The sequence below is a fragment of the Triturus cristatus genome, chromosome 2_2 (genome assembly GCF_964204655.1).
Source record: "Triturus cristatus chromosome 2_2, aTriCri1.1, whole genome shotgun sequence".
NCBI lineage: Eukaryota > Metazoa > Chordata > Amphibia > Caudata > Salamandridae > Triturus > Triturus cristatus.
The window spans coordinates 1,217,758,889-1,217,778,870 of record NC_140582.1 but is presented as its reverse complement, the minus strand read 5'-3'; the positions used below and the strand labels follow the sequence as shown (position 1 = coordinate 1,217,778,870).

Here is a 19,982-nt window from a genome sequence, read left to right as displayed (position 1 = left end):
GTAGTTGGAACTCTATCCCTCGTTTAAAATCTGCTCTGCAATCTTTCCTTGTGTGGAACAGAAAGGCATGTGGCATAATTTAATGGCAGCTGGGGTGCGGAGCAGTGGACGCGTGCTCCACTGGTGCATCAACTCCAAACCTGACTGTCAGTCTGTGGCTAACCACGTTCACAGCCAAGAACCAAGGTTCTGCCCTTACCCACCGCTACCCTTCTGTGCTCCTCCGCGCTCTCAACCCCGGCCGCTATTGGCTGTACAGTTGCCTCACCGCTCCACACAAAACGAAAGCAGCGTTCACATGCACTTCCTGTAAGTTCTCATGCACTCTCTCACACACTACACCGCCCACTCCTGCACCAACATCACCCAGCAACCAACTTGCGCAAAAACCAGCCACCCACTCATATAGAGCAAACACCACCCACACATCACACCACACTTGCATGCATGCATGCTTCTCAACATCTGCTCACTCACCAAACATGCAATGGAGATATGGGACCTACTGCATGACCATGCTTAGGACCTGCTCTTCCTCAGAAAAACATGGCTAAACCAAACCTCTGCTCCGGACATTGCTACAGCCATCCCTGATGGCTATAAGATCATTAGACAAGACTGTCAGCACAAGCCTGGAGGTGGATTTGCCATCATTTTCAAAGATACCATCAGCTGCACCACCTACACAGACATCCCCACCACCTACATGGAACACCTCATGTTTAAGATACATATCCGAGCTAACTTCTTCCCGGGCCGAACCGTCATGTACAGGCCACCAGGATCCTGCACAAATTTCACCAGCTACCCCACCCCTCATCTTTTAACCTAGAAGACCACACCGACCCAAACTATGCAGCCCTTCTAGAAAAACCTGGCTTCACCCAGCAACTTACCAAACCCACCCACACCGCCAGACACCTGTTGGACCCGATCTTCTCCTCAATCGGCAACCTCACAGTGAACAAGCCGGCAACTATGACCTGGTCAGATCACGCTCTCGTCAGTTTTAGCATACCCAGCCCGCAGGGCCACAGACTTCCCACCATAGGAACCGCCTGCTGCAGCTGGAAAAGCATCATAGAAGAGGAGTGGACTCCCGCATTCTCCATATACAGGCCTGATCACACCAGCAACTTGCCAAAAGTCATCATGAACCTCAACAGCTGGATCACCACCTGCTCTGATACCTTAGATCCTCTCAATTGCAATCCATTGGCATGAGCCCAACCACAAGCCAGCTGGTACACAGAGTAACTGTGGATGACAAAATGCCACTGCAATAAACTAGAGCTCAAATGGAGAAAAAGTCAAGACACCACAGATAAACACATCTTCAAATATGCACTCAGACAATACCACCCTATTTTAACGCATACATGATTCCTCTGGCTAATGTGATCTGTGTACATGACCTCAAAATATATTCTTCTACACTGATGACACATCTCCTATTCTCCCTCTCGGACAAAACCCCCAATACGAGAAACAAGTTCACCGTCTGCATGACCATAGTGGATGAAAGTCACCATTCTGAAGCTCAACGCAGACAAGTGAGAAGTAGCAATCTTCAGCAAAAACACCTCACCATGGGACTCCAACTAGTGGCAGGCCAGACCCACATCCAGCACTGACGCTAGGAACCTTGAAATAATCAGAAAGTAAACTGGACATGACTGCACAAGTCTACAACTGTTACTGCATCCTTCTTCCAGACCCCGAAGATACTGAGGAAGATCTTTAAATGGGTTCCAAGCAACACTAGAAAAACTGACAAATCTTCAACCTCGTGCACAATACTCACATCACACCACATCTCTGGGAACTCCACTGCCTCCAGACAACCAAATACACTTCTTTCAAACTCCTCACACACGTATTCAAGGCACTACCCAACTTAGGCCCCACCTACCTGAACAGTTGCATCTCCTTCCACTGTAGAATCTAAATAAGACGCAGTCAATCTCCTAGGCAGCTTTATACATGAATTCATGGAGGCCCACGCTAAAATGGCAAGATGCCCAAAGTACAGACTTCTACCGGGTCTTTTATGTCAGTCAACCTCAAAAGGCAAGTTAAACACACATCCAATCAGAATACAATAGCAAAGTGATTACTTCACTGTCATGAACTAATACATCATACGTAGTTGTCCAGACAGAAGAGAATTACACAATCTGTAAGCATATAACCAGTCAAAGAAGGAAGATGGTTTATGCCACGGGCGTGGCGGATTGAGTGATGTTTACATGCCCAAAGATGGGGAAGTGGGGGATTTTCCAATACTTGACAACAACACAGTTTGAGCAAATACTTGGTCCAATCGGGATCAGACGCTTTGTCCTATCTATACTTGGTATGCTAAGGATGGCTGCTGCTGAGCCAGTAAGCTAATGCATGTTACAAGTAGTGTCCTTGAGCAAGCCTTGCATTACAAGCTGTCTAGTTTAGCAGGGTATATTGGTTTATGTGAGATCATTCAATTTCTGTACATAATATTCAGGCCTTGTCATCATTGAATTTCACAAAACGTGACGGAGACTAGATTGATTCCACATAAAATAAAACACGTGTCCACATCACAAACCACCCAGACAACCCTGCTTTGCAGGACTCCTACTTGCACACATGCCAAGCATAAATAAAACCAGATCAGGAGAACGTGAGTTCTTACATCGCTCCTGAAGCGTGGAACAGCCTCCCACTCCACATAAGAGCCCCCTCCTCTCTTTTAGAATTCCCCAAGAAGTTGAAGACATGGCTTTTCGAGTAACCAACCTACCACATGCGGAACTAGGTACACACCTGCTCAACACCAGGATACTCTTGCGGGTGATAGTGCGCTTTAAAAATGCACATACCATTACCTAGCTGTACGTAGAAGCCACTTACTGCAGGAACTATGGAATGCTGCATCATTTAACCCACTCTGTCTTAAATTCTCTCCCCCTTGTGCTGACGCTGTCATCCCTACTATGAACTCTTCTTCTTGTATGTGGAGAAAACAAACTGTGTGGGGACAGTGGTCCATCTGGAGTATCCCATTCGTACAGGTTTAATTGCACCTTTTCAAGCACTGCTCGTTGTCTCGGAATATCCTATGTGCCTGACTGATGGACTAACCATTCTACAGCTATTTTTTGTCATGCAGTACTAGATGTGGGAAAATTTAAAGACTACTTTAAAGGTGTTTCAAAAGAGTTGTAACATTCTCCCAATATATGGAGAAAGGTCATCACTGAGTGGGTGATTTGTACCATTTCGGGCGGAAAATTGTTATTGACAAGTAACTTCCCTTGATCATTCCAACTCAACTCTGTTAGAACGACTTGTCTTTGTAAGGAATACTTCAAGAATTCCAAATGTTAACATCTGTGCAATGCATTCTTCCCCTTCCACTTTGTAGGTCCGCGAGATCACTTCAATGTTCACGAGGGGGGTAGATTTCCGATGGCAGTCATTAGCCCTGCTTGCACTGCAAGAGGTAAGAGAAGGGTTGGTTTGGGCAGAAGAGTGAATGTGCAGTCATGTTAATTCATATGTATGGACTTTCTCTCTGGTTTGCTTTATTTCTTCAAAACACGTGTACATTGTTATCTTAACAACTTATAATATGGATCAAACGTTTTGTCTGTCTTCACTTTAGTTGTGTTTTTTCCTCTTGTTTGAATCTTGGTCTTGCTTCCATGCCCCGCGATTGTGATATTCTTTTTCTCTCTCCCTTCAATGCTATTTGTCTTCCTTGTTTTTCATATGTATTGTTCTTTTTACTCTTTTGATACACCAGGTCTGTTTATTGCCACGTGACTGACTTGACTCGCCTGATTTGCTGCCTTCTTGCTCTTGTTTTGTTCTTGTTGTCTTCAATTAAATAACTCTTTTTACAATATGTTATCCTTGCTACATCTTTAATCTGTGCATTGTAGGAACTTCAGTGATGGTCAAGTAGTGATTGCTGCCTGCCCACTTTAAAATTGAGCCATGTGGTCAACAGAGGATCAGTTGCTGGATTTGGGGTGGTAAAGCTTGCCTGGGTCAAATATGAGCTCACCATTTAAATCCAAAAAGGAAGAGTTCTCTTAAGCGAGGAAACTCCGATGGGAGTTGTTGCTGACATGGGATGTAGCAATAAATCATTAGCAAGCTCACAATTGGAGATGTGGTCCTGGTACATACCCGCCTCCTCGCTGGTCACGAGGGGAGAAGAAGCTAGGTCCTTGTCATCACTTGTATTACTCTAACTCTGCCCTTGAGAGCAGAGAGCTCGATAGGATTTGAGGGTACAGCTGAGCATAAGCCAAGATTGGTAGAGCCCTTGATAGGAAGATTGGGGGAGGCTGTACTGTTGATTTTGGATGGCCTTCTTGAATACACCAAAAGTGTTTCCAGTGTTTGGCCTACTGGCAGACATTTCATACCCAACGTTCAAGGGTAAAAAAAGATGGATCGGTTGTGAGGAAGAAAAATTAAGGGCAAGGGGGTCTTGAAGAGCCTGGCAGACTGATAAAAGGCGCTCTATGGAAAAGTCTGGGGAAGTCTGTCATCCTGAGGTGAAATTGACTAAGAGCTTCATAACATGCCTTTCGAGATGGGAGGAGAGGATGGGCCCGCCTTGCAAAATTATCTGAATAATTTATAGTAAGGAGTTCTCGGGCAGTAAACCTCTGAACATTTAGCCTTGGAGCTGTGAATTCCCCTTGAGGTTGTCTTCTTTAAATTGGCTATGACCTGAAAATATGTCACAAGGTCTCCATTTCTTTGGGTAGATTGGCAGGACTTCCTTCTTTCTTCCCTTCTTTATCGGTCTTGCCTGACCACGTGCATGCACTGTTGCTGCGAGGGGTATTGTTTACAGTGAAGGGTTTGCAGCCCCCATTACTTACTATTTGGTGGCTTCATTTTCAATCTTTAGGCTGCCTCCTAATTGCCCACCATATTGCTCACGTCACTTCCTATTATCTCCCCGGCACACAGACCAAGTGGATATTGATTTAGTTTGATTGGTGTCCTTGCGCTGCCTTGTCTTGCTTGCCCGTCCCCGATCTCCTCCCTTTTTGCAGCTGCTTGCTTCCCCCGTTCCTGCGTGTTTAGCATGTTGCCAAGTTTTGACTGAAAATTGTTCCTCAACCCTTTCGCTTTTAGGCCTTTCCACCCCTGTGCTAAGCCTTTTTTTTGGGCTATTTGGGATAGTTTGCGATTAGGCCCCTGTAACATTTTGTCCACATAAGATATCCACGCCAAATTTGCGTCCTTTTCTTCCAACATAATGGGGATTTCCAAGGTGCCTAGGGTTTGTGGATTCCCCTGGAGGGGGACCCAGAAATTAGTCAAAATACAGCAATTTATTTTTTATTTTGGAAAAATGGGGAAAAGTGCTGCAAAAGAAAACCTCTGTTTTTTTCCCTGCAAATGATATCAACAGAGTTTTTTGTGTTGCTGAAATCACCATCTTCCCAGCTTTCATGGACAGACAGATGTTTGTCAGAAAACCAACATTTTCTACACAGTTTTGGCATTTTACTGGGACATAGCCTATTTCCCCTATTTTTTGTGCTTTCAACCTCCTTCCAGTTAGTGGTAGAAATGGGTGTAAAAGGAATAATGGAACCCGGAAAGCTATACATTTTTGAAAAGTAGACAAAATTCTGAACTTAGTAAGGGGACATTTGTGTAGATCCTTCTAGGTTTAATAGAAACTAACAGTTGAAAGTAAGAAATAATAATAATGTTTTGAAAAAAACAGCCATTTGTGCCAACGTTTTCACCTGTAACTTCTTTTAAGTATGACAGATTTTTCAAAGCAATATACCGTTTCATCCGCTGGACTCTTCTGGTTGTGGTGATATAGAGGACTTGTAGGTTCACCAAAAACCTGAGGAACCCAGAGCCAATAACTGAGCTGCATCTTGCAATGATTTTTCATTGTGTACCGGGTATATAGCAATTCATTTGGTAAAATAGTGTAAAATGGGTATCAAGGACCCCTATGTATTTCTGAAATGGGAACAAAATATAGAGCTTAGAAGCAGTAGTTTTCTGATGGATACATCTGCCAGTGGATTCCTCACCTTGTGAATATCCCCTACGCCAGCAACATTCGGAAACTTTTGTAGCAGTCCACGCTGATGAGGTCGAAGACGACGTCACAGAGACACGGCTCCACTCGCGACTCTGCTGACGTCACCGGCTCCATAAGAAGACCTCGTCAGCGTGATGACGTCAGTTCCCTTTTTTCCGCGCCGTCGACGCCAACGGATTTCGGGAATCGCTGTTGGTAGCTTCACTGTTACTTTGTGTTTCTTCTAGATTTCTCTGTTTCTCTTTCGAAAAAGATGTCGAAAAAGATGTCGACAAAGAAATCGGGCTTCAAGCCCTGTCGTGAATGTGGCAAACACATGTCGATCACGGATCCACATGACGACTGTGTATGGTGTTTGTCATCTGACCATGATGTGGATGGTTGTTCTTGCTGTCGCAAGACGAGCTCCAAGGCTCTAAAAGAAAGGGAGGCGAAACTCTTCATCGCTAGGATGAAAAAGGAGAAGAGAGGAGGAAGGAAGTCGAGGTCACGATTGAGGTCGAAGTCGACTTCGGGGCATGCTTCACGATCCAAGGAGCACAAGAAGAGGAGGCATTCTTCTCGACATCACTCTGACAAGAGTTCGGCTCCGAAGTCGAAGTCACCAACTCGACGCCGAAAGCACTCTGTGTCTCCTTCACCCGTTCCGGATTCGCCTCCTGGTCCTTCTTCTCCAGTGGCTTCACCGGCTCCGGTTCCATCTCCAACGCTGGTTCCATCTCCGGCTCCGGTTTCATCTCCGGCCCCGGTTGAGGAACTTCAAGTACCGGGTGAGCCTGCGACGCCGTTTATTCCACCGTCGGTGCCGGTTGGCCCGAGTCCGGTGATGCCTGACCAGTACCCTGCGTTCCATGGACCAGGTCAGGACTCCTCGCATTATTTAAATGCTATGTACGGGGTATTTTCGAGAGCCATGTACACCACTGGTGCACCTGCTGGTCTGATGGGTCCAATGGCCTTCAATTTGGGAGTGCCGCAAGTCTATCCGCAGGCCCCTTTCATGCAATTTTTTCCAGCGACGCCGTCTTGGCATCTACCGGCGGCGAGGACGTCGACGCCGCTTCCTTGTTCACCAGCGCCGGCTCGACCGCGTTAAACGCCGGCAGCTCCTGCGGATCCACGTTCGACGCCGGCGCCGTCGGATTCGAACACGGCGGCGCCGCCGACGCCGCTTGTACGGATTCGGTCCAGAAGGGAAGCTCAGAGTGATTGATGAGCGAAGGTACCTTCTGAAAGAAGCAGAAGAAGAAGAGCTGGTGGAGTCTGACGAGTTGTTTTAGGAGCTTAAAGAGGCTAGTGGATTGGATTTGTCTCCTGAGTGGGAAATTACTCCACCTTCCGATGAACCCTCGAAGGATGTGGCTCCATATCATGCAGTCATCAGGAAGGCTGCAGAACTGTTAGATCTTCAGTTGCCAACTACTGAGTTCAAATCAAATATTCTGACTGAAGTATTGCATTCTCCCACTGCAGTTTCGGAGCCGTTGTTGCCTTTTAATGAGGCCATTAATGACCCTGTGTTGGAGGTGTGGCGTAAGCCTTTTTCTGCTCCCGCAGTCTCTAAGATGGTTGCTAGGAGGTATAGGGCGGCTCCAGGGGACCCTGAGTTCTTAATATCGCATCCATCGCCTGAGAGCCTGGTGGTTCAGGCGGCTTGTTCAGGAAAATCCAAGGGTGCTTTTTCTCAGGTTCCAGGTGACAGAGAGGCTAAAAAGTTAGATCAGTCGGCCAAAAAGGTATTTTTATCAGCCAGCATGGCACTTAAATCAACAAATGCCACTTGCCTCTTGGGACACTATATTCATGCGCTCATGGACTCTGCGAAGAAATTGGCACCAAATCTATCTGAGGAGGATAGGGTTGGCTTTAATGAGGTCTTGACTGATGCCCAGGCAGCAGCACGTCCGGTGATTCAGAGTGGGCGGGACACAGCGGATTCAGTGGCGAGAGTCATGGGGTCTTCTGTTGCCACCAGGAGTGGTGCGTGGCTGAAGTCTTCTGAGTTTTCCCCGGATGTACAGTCGACTCTGTTGGACTTGCCATTTGATGGATCTGGTTTATTTGGCAAAAAGGCAGATGCTGCTCTTGAACGTTTTAAGGAGAGCAAGGCTACGGCTAAGTCTTTGGGCCTTCAATCCCAGTCAAGGGGGTCGTTTAAAAGATAGAGGTTTCGGAAGGGCAACTTTTCGTTCCTACAGGCAGACCCAACAGCAGCAGCAGCAAGGCTCTTTGTCTAAAGGATACAGAGGTAGAATCGGGGGTCGCTCACGTGGCCGTCAACTCTCCTCCTCTTCAGCCCCTCCTTCCACCGCAAAGCAGCCCTAGATCCGCCATTCTGGATCATGTTGGTCCTGTGGGGGGCCGGCTTACCCATTTTCTACAAGATTGGGAATCTGTAACTACAGATCTTTGGGTTCTAGATCTTGTAGAAAATGGGTATGCCCTTCCCTTTCGGGAATTCCCTCCAAATTACCCTGCTTGTCAAGGGGCTTGCTCAGAGAACCACAGTCTTCTCCTACAGGAGGAAGTCCTGAAGTTGTTTCAGAAAGGTGAGATAGAGGTGGTTCCAGAGCAGGAGAGGGGTCAGGGATGCTACTCCCGGTATTTCCTGATTCCGAAGAAGGACAGCAGATTGCGTCCGATATTGGACCTCAGAATCTTGAATCTTTTTCTAAAGCAAGAGAAGTTCAAGATGCTCACCCTTACTCAGGTTCTTCAAGCGCTGAATCAGGAGGACTGGATGGTGTTGATCGACTTGCAGGATGCGTATTTCCACATCCCCATCCTGATGTCGCACAGGAAGTATCTCCAGTTTACGGTAGGGTCTCAACATTATCAGTTTGCGGTCCTTCCGTTTGTCTTACTACTGCACCCCGAGTCTTCACGAAGGTGATGGCAGTGGTGGCAGCCCATCTCTGAAGGGCGGGGATCTCAGTTTTTCCCTATCTGGACGACTGGCTGATCAAAGCGGAGTCGCCAGAGAAGGTGCTGCGTCATCTCCAGGATACAACTCCGCTGTTGTTCAAAAATTGGGTTTCGCGATAAACATGCCCAAATCTCACCTGTTCATAGGTGCGGTACTGGACACTACTGTGTGTCGAGCATTCCCTCCTCCTCAAAGGATTCTCGACATACAGGAAATTATTCCTTTGTTTTACAATGGGGCGGTCGTTCCAGTTCTAAAGGTCCTTCGCCTGCTCGGTCTGTTTGCTTCCTGCATTTTGTTGGTCAACCATGCACGCTGGCACATGTGGGCGCTCTAGTGGTGCCTCCGCAGGCAGTGGTATCGGCACAAAGGAGATCTCAGGGAGTCTGTGAGGATCTCCAGAGAAGCTGCGGCGGATCTGTCTTGGTGGAGCGTGGAGGGCAATCTGTCTCAAGGAAAGCCCTTTCATCTACCTCCATCGGTGGCCACAGTGATTACGGATGCATCCACTTTAGGGTAGGGTGCTCATCTGGGGGATCTGGAGATCAAGGGTCTTTGGTCCCCAGAGGAAAGGTTTCTTCACATCAACCTTCTGGAATTGCGGGCGATTCGTTTAGCACTCCAGGCCTTCCTCCCTTCACTTCGCGGTCAGTCTGTTCAAGTCCTGACGGACAACACTACCGCGATGTGGAATGTCAACAAACAGGGAGGAGTGGGGTCTCTTTGTCTTTGCAGAGAGGCCCTGCGTCTATGGTCCTGTGCTCATGATCATCAGATTTGTCTGATGGCAAATCATCTGGCCGGGGTGCTGAACGTGCGTGCAGACAGTCTCAGTCGGCAGTTCTCCGCCGACCACGAGTGGAGGCTTCATCCGGAGGTGGTTCGTCACGTCTTTCGAATGTGGGGAACTCCTCGGGTGGACCTGTTCGCCACTCACGAGAATGCTCACTGCCCGTCATTCTGCAGTCTCCAGTATCCGATGCAGGGAGCGTTGGGGGACGCGTTTCAGTTGAGTTGGAGCTCACGACTCCTTTACGCGTTTCCTCCCATACCCTTGATTCCTCGGGTTCTGAGGAAGATTCACCAAGACCGGGCCCAAGTCATATTGATTGCCCCGGATTGGCCAAGAAGGGTGTGGTACACAGATCTTCACCACCTTTCCTCGTGCCCTCCGCTCCGTCTCCCTCTGAGGGCAGACCTCCTCTCGCAGTCGGAGGGGCAGGTTCTACACCCCCACCTCCAGAGCTTACACCTTCATGCCTGGAGATTGAACGGGGCAACCTGAACTCTTTTTCTCTCCCACCTGATGTGGTAGATGTAATTTTGTCTGCCAGACGTCATTCCACCAAATCTATCTATTCCTATAGGTGGTCTAAATTTCTTCTCTGGTGTGGAGAGAAGTCAATTGATCCTTTGAAGGCTCGTTTATCTGACATTCTGCAGTTTGCCCTTTCTCTTGCTCAGCAAGGCTTTGCTGTGGTCACTGTAAAGGGATACTTATCGGCTTTGTCGGCTTTCCTTTGCTTGCCGGATCAGCCGTCATTATTCAAATCACCTATTGTTCTTCGTTTTTTTAAGGGCCTCACAAACAGGTTTCCTCCTACTCCCTTTATTGTGCCTCAATGGTTCTTAAACCTTGTCTTGACTTATCTTATGGGTTCTCCCTTCGAGCCCTTACACAAGTGTCCCTTGAGATTGTTGTCTTTTAAGACGGTTTTTCTCATTGCAATCACCTCGGCAAGGAGGGTAAGTGAGCTTCAAGCTCTAAGTTCAAAACCCCCGTTTTTGACCATTCATGCTGAAAGAATGGTACTCCGGACCAGGGCTGCATTTCTGCCTAAGGTGGTACCTCCCTTCCATCTGGGGCAGTCCATTACCCTTCCTACCTCTATCCTCCCCCTCACCCTTCCAAGGAGGAGGAGAGACTTCACCGCTTGGACCCTAAGAGGGCGGTGAGCTTCTATCTGGACAGGACTAAAGACTTCAGAGTTGATGACCAGCTCTTCGTGGGCTTTGTTGGTTGCAGGAAAGGTCGAGCGGTGCACAAGCGCACCCTTTCCAGATGGATTGTCTTGTGTATCAAGATATGCTACTCTTTGGCTGGTAAGGAACCTCCAGAGGGTTTAAGGGCTCATTCCACTAGAGCAAAGTCTTCCACTTCTGCTTTGTCTAGGGGCGTTCCTGTGGAGGACATTTGTAGGGCGGCAACTTGGGCCTCCCTCCACACTTTCTCAAAACATTATTGCTTAGTCACCGAGGTGAGGAGGGACGATCACTTTGCTCGTTCCGTCCTTCAGGACTTTCTGGTATAGAAGGGTGGACACCCTCCTCCGGGAGTGGGGACTGCTGTGGTATTCTATTCACAAGGTGAGAAATCCACTGGCAGATGTATCCATCAGAAGAACAAGTTACTTACCTTCGGTAACGCTTTTTCTGGTGGCTACAGTATCTGCCTGTGGATTCCTCACTGACCCACCCGCCTCCCCGTTGTCCATCCTTCTATACCTGCAATTCTATTAATGGTGTTTCAAAATGTGTTTTGTTACTGTCAAAGGCATTGTGTTATTTCTTTTGCCTTTCTACTTATTCTCCACACTGTGTGTGTTGCTTTGTATATTATGTACTGTGTATACTGTGTATATATTGCTGTCAGTCCGTCCGTGTGCCTCGAAGGTACGGAAAAAAGGGCGGAACTGACGTCATCACGCCGACGAGGTCTTCTTATGGAGCCAGTGACGTCAGCGGAGTCGCAAGCGGAGCCGTGTCTCTGTGACGTCGTCTTCGACCTCATCGGCGTGGACTGCTACAAAAGTTTCCGAATGTTGCTGGCGCAGGGGATATTCACAAGGTGAGGAATCCAGAGGCAGATACTGTATCCACCAGAAAAAGCGTTACCGAAGGTAAGTAACTTGTTCATTTGCACATCTCCGAAATTGTGTGTACCCATATTAGAATGTGAATTATAGGACATTTTTCACAGTGACTTCTTTTTTACACTTGTTTTACATTTGGAAGGCAGAAATGCATAGAAAGTCAATAGGTAATAACAGTTGCTCTACAGTTCTGTGTTCCCCCTATGTCTCCTGATAAAAAATGGTACCTCACTTGTGTGGGTAGGCCTAGTGCCCACAACATGAAACGGGCCAAAACACAACGTGCACACACCACATTTTTACAGTGAAAACTGCCCCTTTTTTGCAAAGTGTCTAGCTGTGAATTTTGAACCCTAGGTCTGGCGGCACCCAGGGAAACCTAGCAAACCTATACATTTTTGAAAAGTAGACACCCAGGGGAATCCAGGATGGGGTAACTTGTGTGGCTCTCACCAGGTTCTGTTACCCAGAATCCCTTGCAAAATTCAAAATTTGAGTTTGCAGGGGATTCTGGGTAGGAAAACGTTGGGGGATCCACGCAAGCCGTACCTCCCTGGACCCCCCAGGCTGTCTACTTTAAAAAAATGTGTGGGTTTGGTAGGTTTCCCTAGATGGCTGCCGAGCCCGGGGTCAAAAACCCAGGTGCCCCCCTTGCAAAACCAGGTTGTTTTGTGATGGGTAATTTTGATGTCTCCACAATACATTTTGGGTCCTTGCCTGTCGCGGGTACTTGGCCCACCCACACGATTGATGTACCATTTTTATTAGGAGACCTGGGGGAACGTTGGGTGGTGGTAATTTGTCAGCTGGGTGATCCCACAACTTTCCCACACAGAAATGTTAGAAATGTTTTATTTTTTTCCAGCTAAATTTGAAGTTTGCAGGGGATTCTGGGTAGGAACACTTTGCGGCATCCACACAAACTCATAGCTCCCTGCACTCCCCTGAGTGTATAGTGTTCAGAAATGTGTGGGTTTGGTAGGGTTCCCTAGATGGCCGTCGAGCCTGGGGCCTAACACCCAGGTGACCCCCTTGCAAAACCAGGTCGTTTTATGATGGGTAATTTCGAAGTCTCCACAGTACGATTTGGGCCATTTCCTGTTGCGGCCACTATGCATATCCACACAAGTGAGGTACCATTTTTGAGAGACCTAGGGGAACGCTGGGTGGTAGGAAATATGTGGCGGCTTGGTGATCCCACAACTTTCCCGTACAGAAAAGTGAGGAAAATTTGATTTTTGTTTTTTAGCTAAATTTAAGGTTTGCGGGGGATTCTGGGTAGGAAAATGTTGGGAGATCCACGCAAGCCACACCTCCCTGGACTCGCCTGGGTGTCTAGTTTTCAGAAATGTCTGGATTTGATAGGTTGCTCTAGATGGCCACTGAGCCTGGGACCAAAAAGGCAGGTGACCCCCTTGAAAAACCAGGTCATTTTGTGATAGATAGGTGGGTACCTGTGTTTTTGGTCACAAGTTTGCACACATCTAGGGGAACCTAAAAAACCCAGACATTTCTGAAAACTAGACACCCGTAGGAGTCCAGGGAGGTGTGGCTTGAGTTGATCACACAACATTTTCCTTCCAAGAATCTGCTGCAAACCTCAAATTTAGCTAAAAAGTCACATGTTTCTATAGTATCTGTGTGGGAAAGTTGTGAGATCACGGCACAGCACAAATTTCCTACCACTCAGCGTTCCTCTCAGTCTCCCGATAACAAGGATACCTTACTTGTGTGGATGGGCCAAGTGCCTATGACATGGAAGGGCCAAAAACGTGCAGAGATTGAGCGGGGCCCAAAGCGGGTCCAAAGGGCAGTTTGTTTATACAATTTTAGGCTTACGCTACTTTGGGCACCTACACAAGTGAGGTATCATTTTTCTTGGGAGACCAAGGGGAATGCTGGGTAGTAGGAAATGTGTGCCTGCGCAGTGATCCTACAACTTACCCACACAGAAATGTGAGGAAAATTTTACTAAGTAAATTTGAGGTTTGCGGGGGATTCTGGGTAAGAAAACTCTGGGGATCCATGCAAGCCACACCGCCAGCCAAGAGTCAGTACACGCACACAACCACCTCCGCACACCACCATCCATGCACACAGCCAGCCACGCACACTGCCAGCCAAGCACCATCCACACACACCGCCATCTAAGCGCCATCCTCACACACTGCCAGCCAAGCGCCATCCACGCACACTGCCAGCCAAGCGCCATCCACGCACACTGCCAGCCAAGCGCCATCCACGCACACTGCCAGCCAAGCGCCATCCACGCACACTGCCAGCCAAGCGCCATCCACGCACACTGCCAGCCAAGCGCCATCCATGCACACTACCAGCCAAACGCCATCCACACACACCACCAGCCAAATGCTATCAATGCACACAGTCAACCAAGCAGTATCCACGCACACCTCCAGGCAAGCACCACCCACGGACTCTGCCAGCCAAGTAGGGCAGGACTGGGAACAGCAACCCTTACCTATGGTGCTTCTTACAGGCATGCCCAAAAACATATCCCTAGTGAGCTTTATGCCCCCTGCCCCTGTGGGGGGGCAGATAAGGGAATATTGCCCGGATCTGCCTTCTGGAGGTGGGGGGGGGGCAGAAAGCCTTTTTTGGTGGTGCGGACATTAGCATCCCCATTCTCGGCAGCACCCACCCCTAAGTATAAAAAAAAAATAATAATAATCCCTGGTGCCTAGTGGGCTTTCTGCTCCCCCAGGGGGGAGGAGGAGCAGATCGGGGGCTATTGTCTCCATCTGCCTCACAGGGGTGGGCAGAAAGACAGTGGAATTTTGCGGGGTGGGTCATTGGCATGCCCATCTCAGGCATCCCCCACCCCTAAATAAAATAATAAAAAGAATCCCTGGCATCTATTGGGCTATCTACCCCCCCCCCCCCCCCCCAGGAGGGGCAGATCGGGGGCTATTGTCTCCATCTGCCTCACAGGGGTGGGCAGAAAGACAGTGGAATTTTGCGGGGTGGGTCATTGGCATGCCCATCTCAGGCATCCCCCACCCCTAAATAAAATAATAAAAAGAATCCCTGGCATCTATTGGGCTATCTACCCCCCCCCCCCCCCCCCCCCAGGAGGGGCAGATCGGGGGCTATTGCCCCATCTGTCTCCCAGGGGCGGCAGAACGACTGTAGAATTTTGCGGGGTGGGGGCATTGGCAAGGCAGATCGGGGGCCAATGGCGGCTGGTGACACTTGAAAGTGGTGTGGCATAACATGATTGTCGCACTGCACTGTGTTAAATAAAGCAATTGTATGGGAGGTGTCACACCTCAGACACCCGCGCCCACCTCTGTATGCAGCAGACACACCGTATATTTCATGTAATTTGCAACCTGACACACTCTACAGACTGTCCACGTGGCATCCTTCCAATCAGAGATGCTGATGCGTGGGCAAGCCCAGAGCTCCCTCCTTCCAGGGGCCCCTAGTAAAGGGACTGGAGCTGTCAGGCGTTGTGCTATAATAAAGCTGTTGACCTCGGTCTACCTCATCTTCTCCTCTCTCGACCTAACCTCTTTCTTCATACCACAGCTACCTCTACCTCACATCACCTCTGTGGATCTGTCACACTTCTAGCTCTACTGCCTCATTCACTGGCTCCCTCACCTCTTTTCATCTCATCTCTCTACACCTCTCATTTGTTATATCTCAGTCTCACCCCTCTCTTTACCTAGATCTATACCCCAAGTCACTCTCTATTGCACGTCTCTCTATGCGTACCATGTTTGCCTCACTGAGGCGTAATTCTGTCATTATAAAAGTCAAATACATGCCGTGTTCTGTAGTCTGGGTATATTTACCGCAGAGAGATGTAAAGGATGGAGGGTGCAGACTCCGGACATCTCCCTCAGCGCCAGGTTACAGGGGCGGCTGCTCCCTTTGGGCTGAGGGGCTGCGCCCCACTAATTTTCCCTGCTTTATGTGCCATCCGCATTGCTAAAATAATAATCACACTATGTATTGTGATTATTTAAATATTAGTGTGGATGTCATATAAAACAGGAAAACTTACCTTGCAGACGCCCGACGCGCCGATGTCATATTGCCAGTGACTGCAGAGTGCTCACAATGCTGGCTGCCATCATAACGTTAGGATCAGGCAGGCACTTTCACTGACATGCCAGTGCGCATGTGCCATCGTGACGGTCCAAGGGCTTAAACCAGTACCGCCCGGGCCTGCCATTATCTAGGACCTTGATTTTCCTCCCCTAGATGACGCGCAGTAGCGTCACTTTTTGCAGCAGCCCCGGGCGGCATGAGCATCAGCTCAGGGCGTGGCTGCATGTCAATCATAATTGCCTCCCCACCTCACCCATCCCAAAGTCGTCATAGAGGAGGGGTGGGCTCCGTACGCATCACGGACTCCACCCCATGACGCTGTGGGAAACGGTTTTGGTTAACTTGCCCTCTCAACCTCCACAAGTTGTTACAGCCAGCCCAGGCAGCTATTCTAAAATCTGGAACTTTCCGAAAGCCCTGTTTCCTGCCACCGTCATCGATCAAAGCCGCTGGCCTAATTTTATTATTCTGTCCAACGGAGCTGTGTCACACTCACCCCTGTAGCCAGTATGAGGTGCTTTGCAAGCCTGCCATCCTGAGGCATCAGCTCCTGGTTGGCAAGGAGGGACAACAGGTGAGTTAAATCACAACTCTTGTTTTCTCTCGACAATGTCCAATCAGTTTATTTTCAAGTTATAGAATTTTGGCTTGAAATAGCACACTCCGATCCGGCCGGTGGAGTATTTTCCCGCCAACCTATTTTCAACACGGGAGCCGATTGTGGGCATTAAATCTGCACGTGGTCACTGCCTCGTATTGATGGTGCTATCCCGCTGTTCGCGCTGGGTATCCACTATCCTGCTTCCTCGCGCGACCCGTACACAATCCATATGGAATTATTAAGCTGTTCCAAGGGTTGTTTTATATCAAAGAAGCGCGTCTATACTATAGCCCACTATGCACGTAGTTGTATTCATGTTCGATTACTTAAAACCATTCCCTGTAAATAATCAGAGATCGCAATGTATGATCTAAAACACGTTAATAAAAGAACATCAAAGAATGACTTTCGATAGATAACCAGGCAAGAGTGATGTAGCGCTTTGACAGGACGTTGTGGGAGCTGCTTCTGAGGGATTGTTTTCGAGCTGCGTCATCGGCTCAGTCGGGTGACAGGGACTGGGCCAGCAGGTTGCGGTGTTTGATGTTCTTGGGATTTCAGCCCTTGGCAACTTGCGGTTTTGACGCAGCAAGTCGGACTCGGGAACAAAGACTTTCTGTGTACCTTTCTGGGAGGTGGCTAGAGGTGATATTACATAACTTATTGCAGTCTGTAAGCTTCGTACTGTCTTATATAAGCATTATTGTGATGTCTGTGTGGCTTCCTATGTTAATCCAGTTGTGGCCTCTGATTTTGCTGACGTGGGCCCCTGTAGCTCTTATCTTCATGTAGCGCTTAACAGGAGGCATGCTGGTGGCAATGCGCAGCACCAATGAATAATGCATCCCTCGAGGCGCTAGAGAGGTGTTCCTCAAGTAGTTTTCAGGTGTGTGGGCAGGGCTGGTGTACATTGCACCTGCTTGCTACTTCTACTATGGGGTGTGCGGCTGTTGCCATGCCTTTGTTATTAGTAGTGGTTGAACTAAGTTCTGGAAAAAATACTAGTGCCTTGAAGTAGAGCGTGCACTGCACTTGCCGCTGTTAGGACGCATGCTAGAGTTGCTGTGCAGTAAAACCCTGCACTTCTTGGTTGTAATACTGCATTTATGTGTAAAGCGGTCTTGTGTCTTATTGTTTTTTGTTCAAATTTGCATCTCAAAAAGCCAGCTACACATCTCTGTATAACTGTAAGGAAGCAGGCAGGATAGATGACAGAAAGCAGGCGACCCGAGGATGTGGTCTTATGGGTATCAACAGGGTGAAAGCGAGGGAGAGGATCAAAGCAGAGAGACTAGGAGATGGGGAATCAAAGGGAACAGTCTTGTGTCAGTGTCTCTAGCTCAGGCCGCAGCGTTCATCGCTAGTACTTCACTCATTGATTTGAAAAGAGCTTCCTGCTCGGCTGTTCCCACACAGAAGTTTCATCATTCCTGAGTTTGGAGACTGTGGAAAACACAAGTTAGCATTTATTATTGTCCGTTAGGGCGTTTCACAGTCAGTCACGCCTGCCATTCAAGAGTAGGGAAAGTCATTTGAACACCGGAATGTGCATACTAAATACAAAATGTATTGTTGTTGCTGCATGTATTATTGCATGTATTTCCTGGTTTTGACGGAATTCTGCCTCTAAATCCATTCAAGAGAAGCACACCTTCCCTGCTTGAAGACAAGAGGTTGATAGCAGTGGCAGGAAGCGAACCGTTTAACGGCAGGATCCTTCCTGAGACAGTATGTCACGAGACGCAGAGTGGGGGGTCCCTTGAAGTGTTGGGGCACCACAAGGCCTGCAAGGATCTGCGTTACACTCCTCTCCATGCAGCTTCACTGCTTACAGTAATGCTTTGAAAGAGGCTGCGCAGGCAGTGCGCTCTAAGGTGTCAAGGGCCTCTTGGCGCTGCGCAGGTTTTGCACCCCCTTAGCAGACGATGAGTCTTACTTACTCCAATGGGAGATGGCTTACTCGGTGGGCTACATTAGCAGCCAACAACAAGCTCCAGAGCCTGGCTGTGGGCCCCCCACTTACTTTGATTGCAGCTGGCCCTGCATACTTCCCTCTCATAAGTCAGAATCAGAGGTTAATAAAATAACGAGGTACACTAACCTCACAGTGGTTTTTCATGAAGATTTTCAGCTTTAGCAACCTGATGCTGTGCAGAGACTACCCTATGTGCAGGTAAGATGATTGAAAACCTTGCTTGTTGCACTGTACAATTTACACACTATAGTAACTATTGAACAATTTTAATTCTAACATATGTATCATTTTTTTGTGTTTAAATATTTCAAGTCTGCACCTTCACAATTGCTTTATAAATCTTCTTATATTCTCAAATACGCATTAAATTACACCATTTGCCCCCTCTTTTTAAAAATCTTCCTGTAGTGAGAACCCCTTTGAACTCTCATGATGACGGTCAGGCTCGCTCGCTCGCTTACCTCTAACTTTTACGCCCTACCACTTTCATAAGTCACCAGCCGCCACTGCCAGGTTATATATTATTTGAAAGATGAAAGCACGCCTGACTGGCACCCCCCGACCTTCACCCCCCGGGGACCCTGCTCTCCGGAACCCACTTGAAAGGTCGCAATTTCATAACAGTAAATCCGGGGGCAGGCGATTTCATGAATATTACTTCTCCGGCACCTCGGAAAAGAGGCAGAGACAAATGAGACGATTATTAATGTTTAAGTGGCCTGCCGGCAGCTGTCAGTGGGAGGTGGCAGAGATGGGGGCAGGATGCTTATATCTACCTACAGTGAGTAATAAACTCAGGCCTGCACCAGAAGTGCCCGCCTGCAGGAGGATCTGCCCCACGGGCAGGTGACCGCTCTACCCAGCTCGGGCAAGGCAGCTCTGCCCTGAAAATCACACTACCAGCGCACCGCGGACTACCAGTTTTTTCCTCCTTTGCCTTGAACCAGGCGCCCCAGCTCACTTTAAAATAATGCGGCGACGCGGGGACACCTCAAACTCGAGTTAAAGCTGACAACAGATTCTTGCTCGTGGGAGGGTGGGGGGCGGTCTGGGTGCGGATGGGGAATAAAATAATGAAAAGTTACTTACCACGCCGCCTCTGCTCCTGACCAGTGTAACTAACGGTGCAGCCGGAATGGGATCCCACGTGTTCCTGCAGGAACAGGAAGCAGCCAGCAGGCAGCTTCCCTCTCCTACCCAAGCCAATCACAACACTGCAATGGCAGCGTTGTGATTGGTGAGGCGCAGCAGAGAGCGCCCCAGCCAGGCCATTTTCTCTATGTAGGCTGCAAGCAGCAGCCTACATAGAGAACAAGGGGGAGTGTGCATGACTGCTTTGTTCGGCCCTCGGGCCGACCAAGCAGTCAGTACCCACAACAGTTGGCAAGGCACCCTTCCCCCCCCCCCCCCCCTGCCCTCGAACAGGACCGCCCGCCCACAACCAGGCTCTC

The 19,982-nt window shown here is 48.6% G+C and overlaps 1 protein-coding gene across 1 annotated transcript in view; it reads left to right on the top strand.

Annotated features, from left to right (window-relative positions):
* Window positions 1-19,982, top strand: part of LOC146863421 (histone H3-like centromeric protein A) — a 307,361-nt gene that overhangs the window by 218,377 nt on the left and 69,002 nt on the right. The window contains exon 4 of the mRNA XM_085642847.1: window positions 3,407-3,484. Coding sequence (XP_085498973.1) covers window positions 3,407-3,484 — 78 coding nt within the window. The remainder of the gene's footprint in view (window positions 1-3,406; window positions 3,485-19,982) is intronic.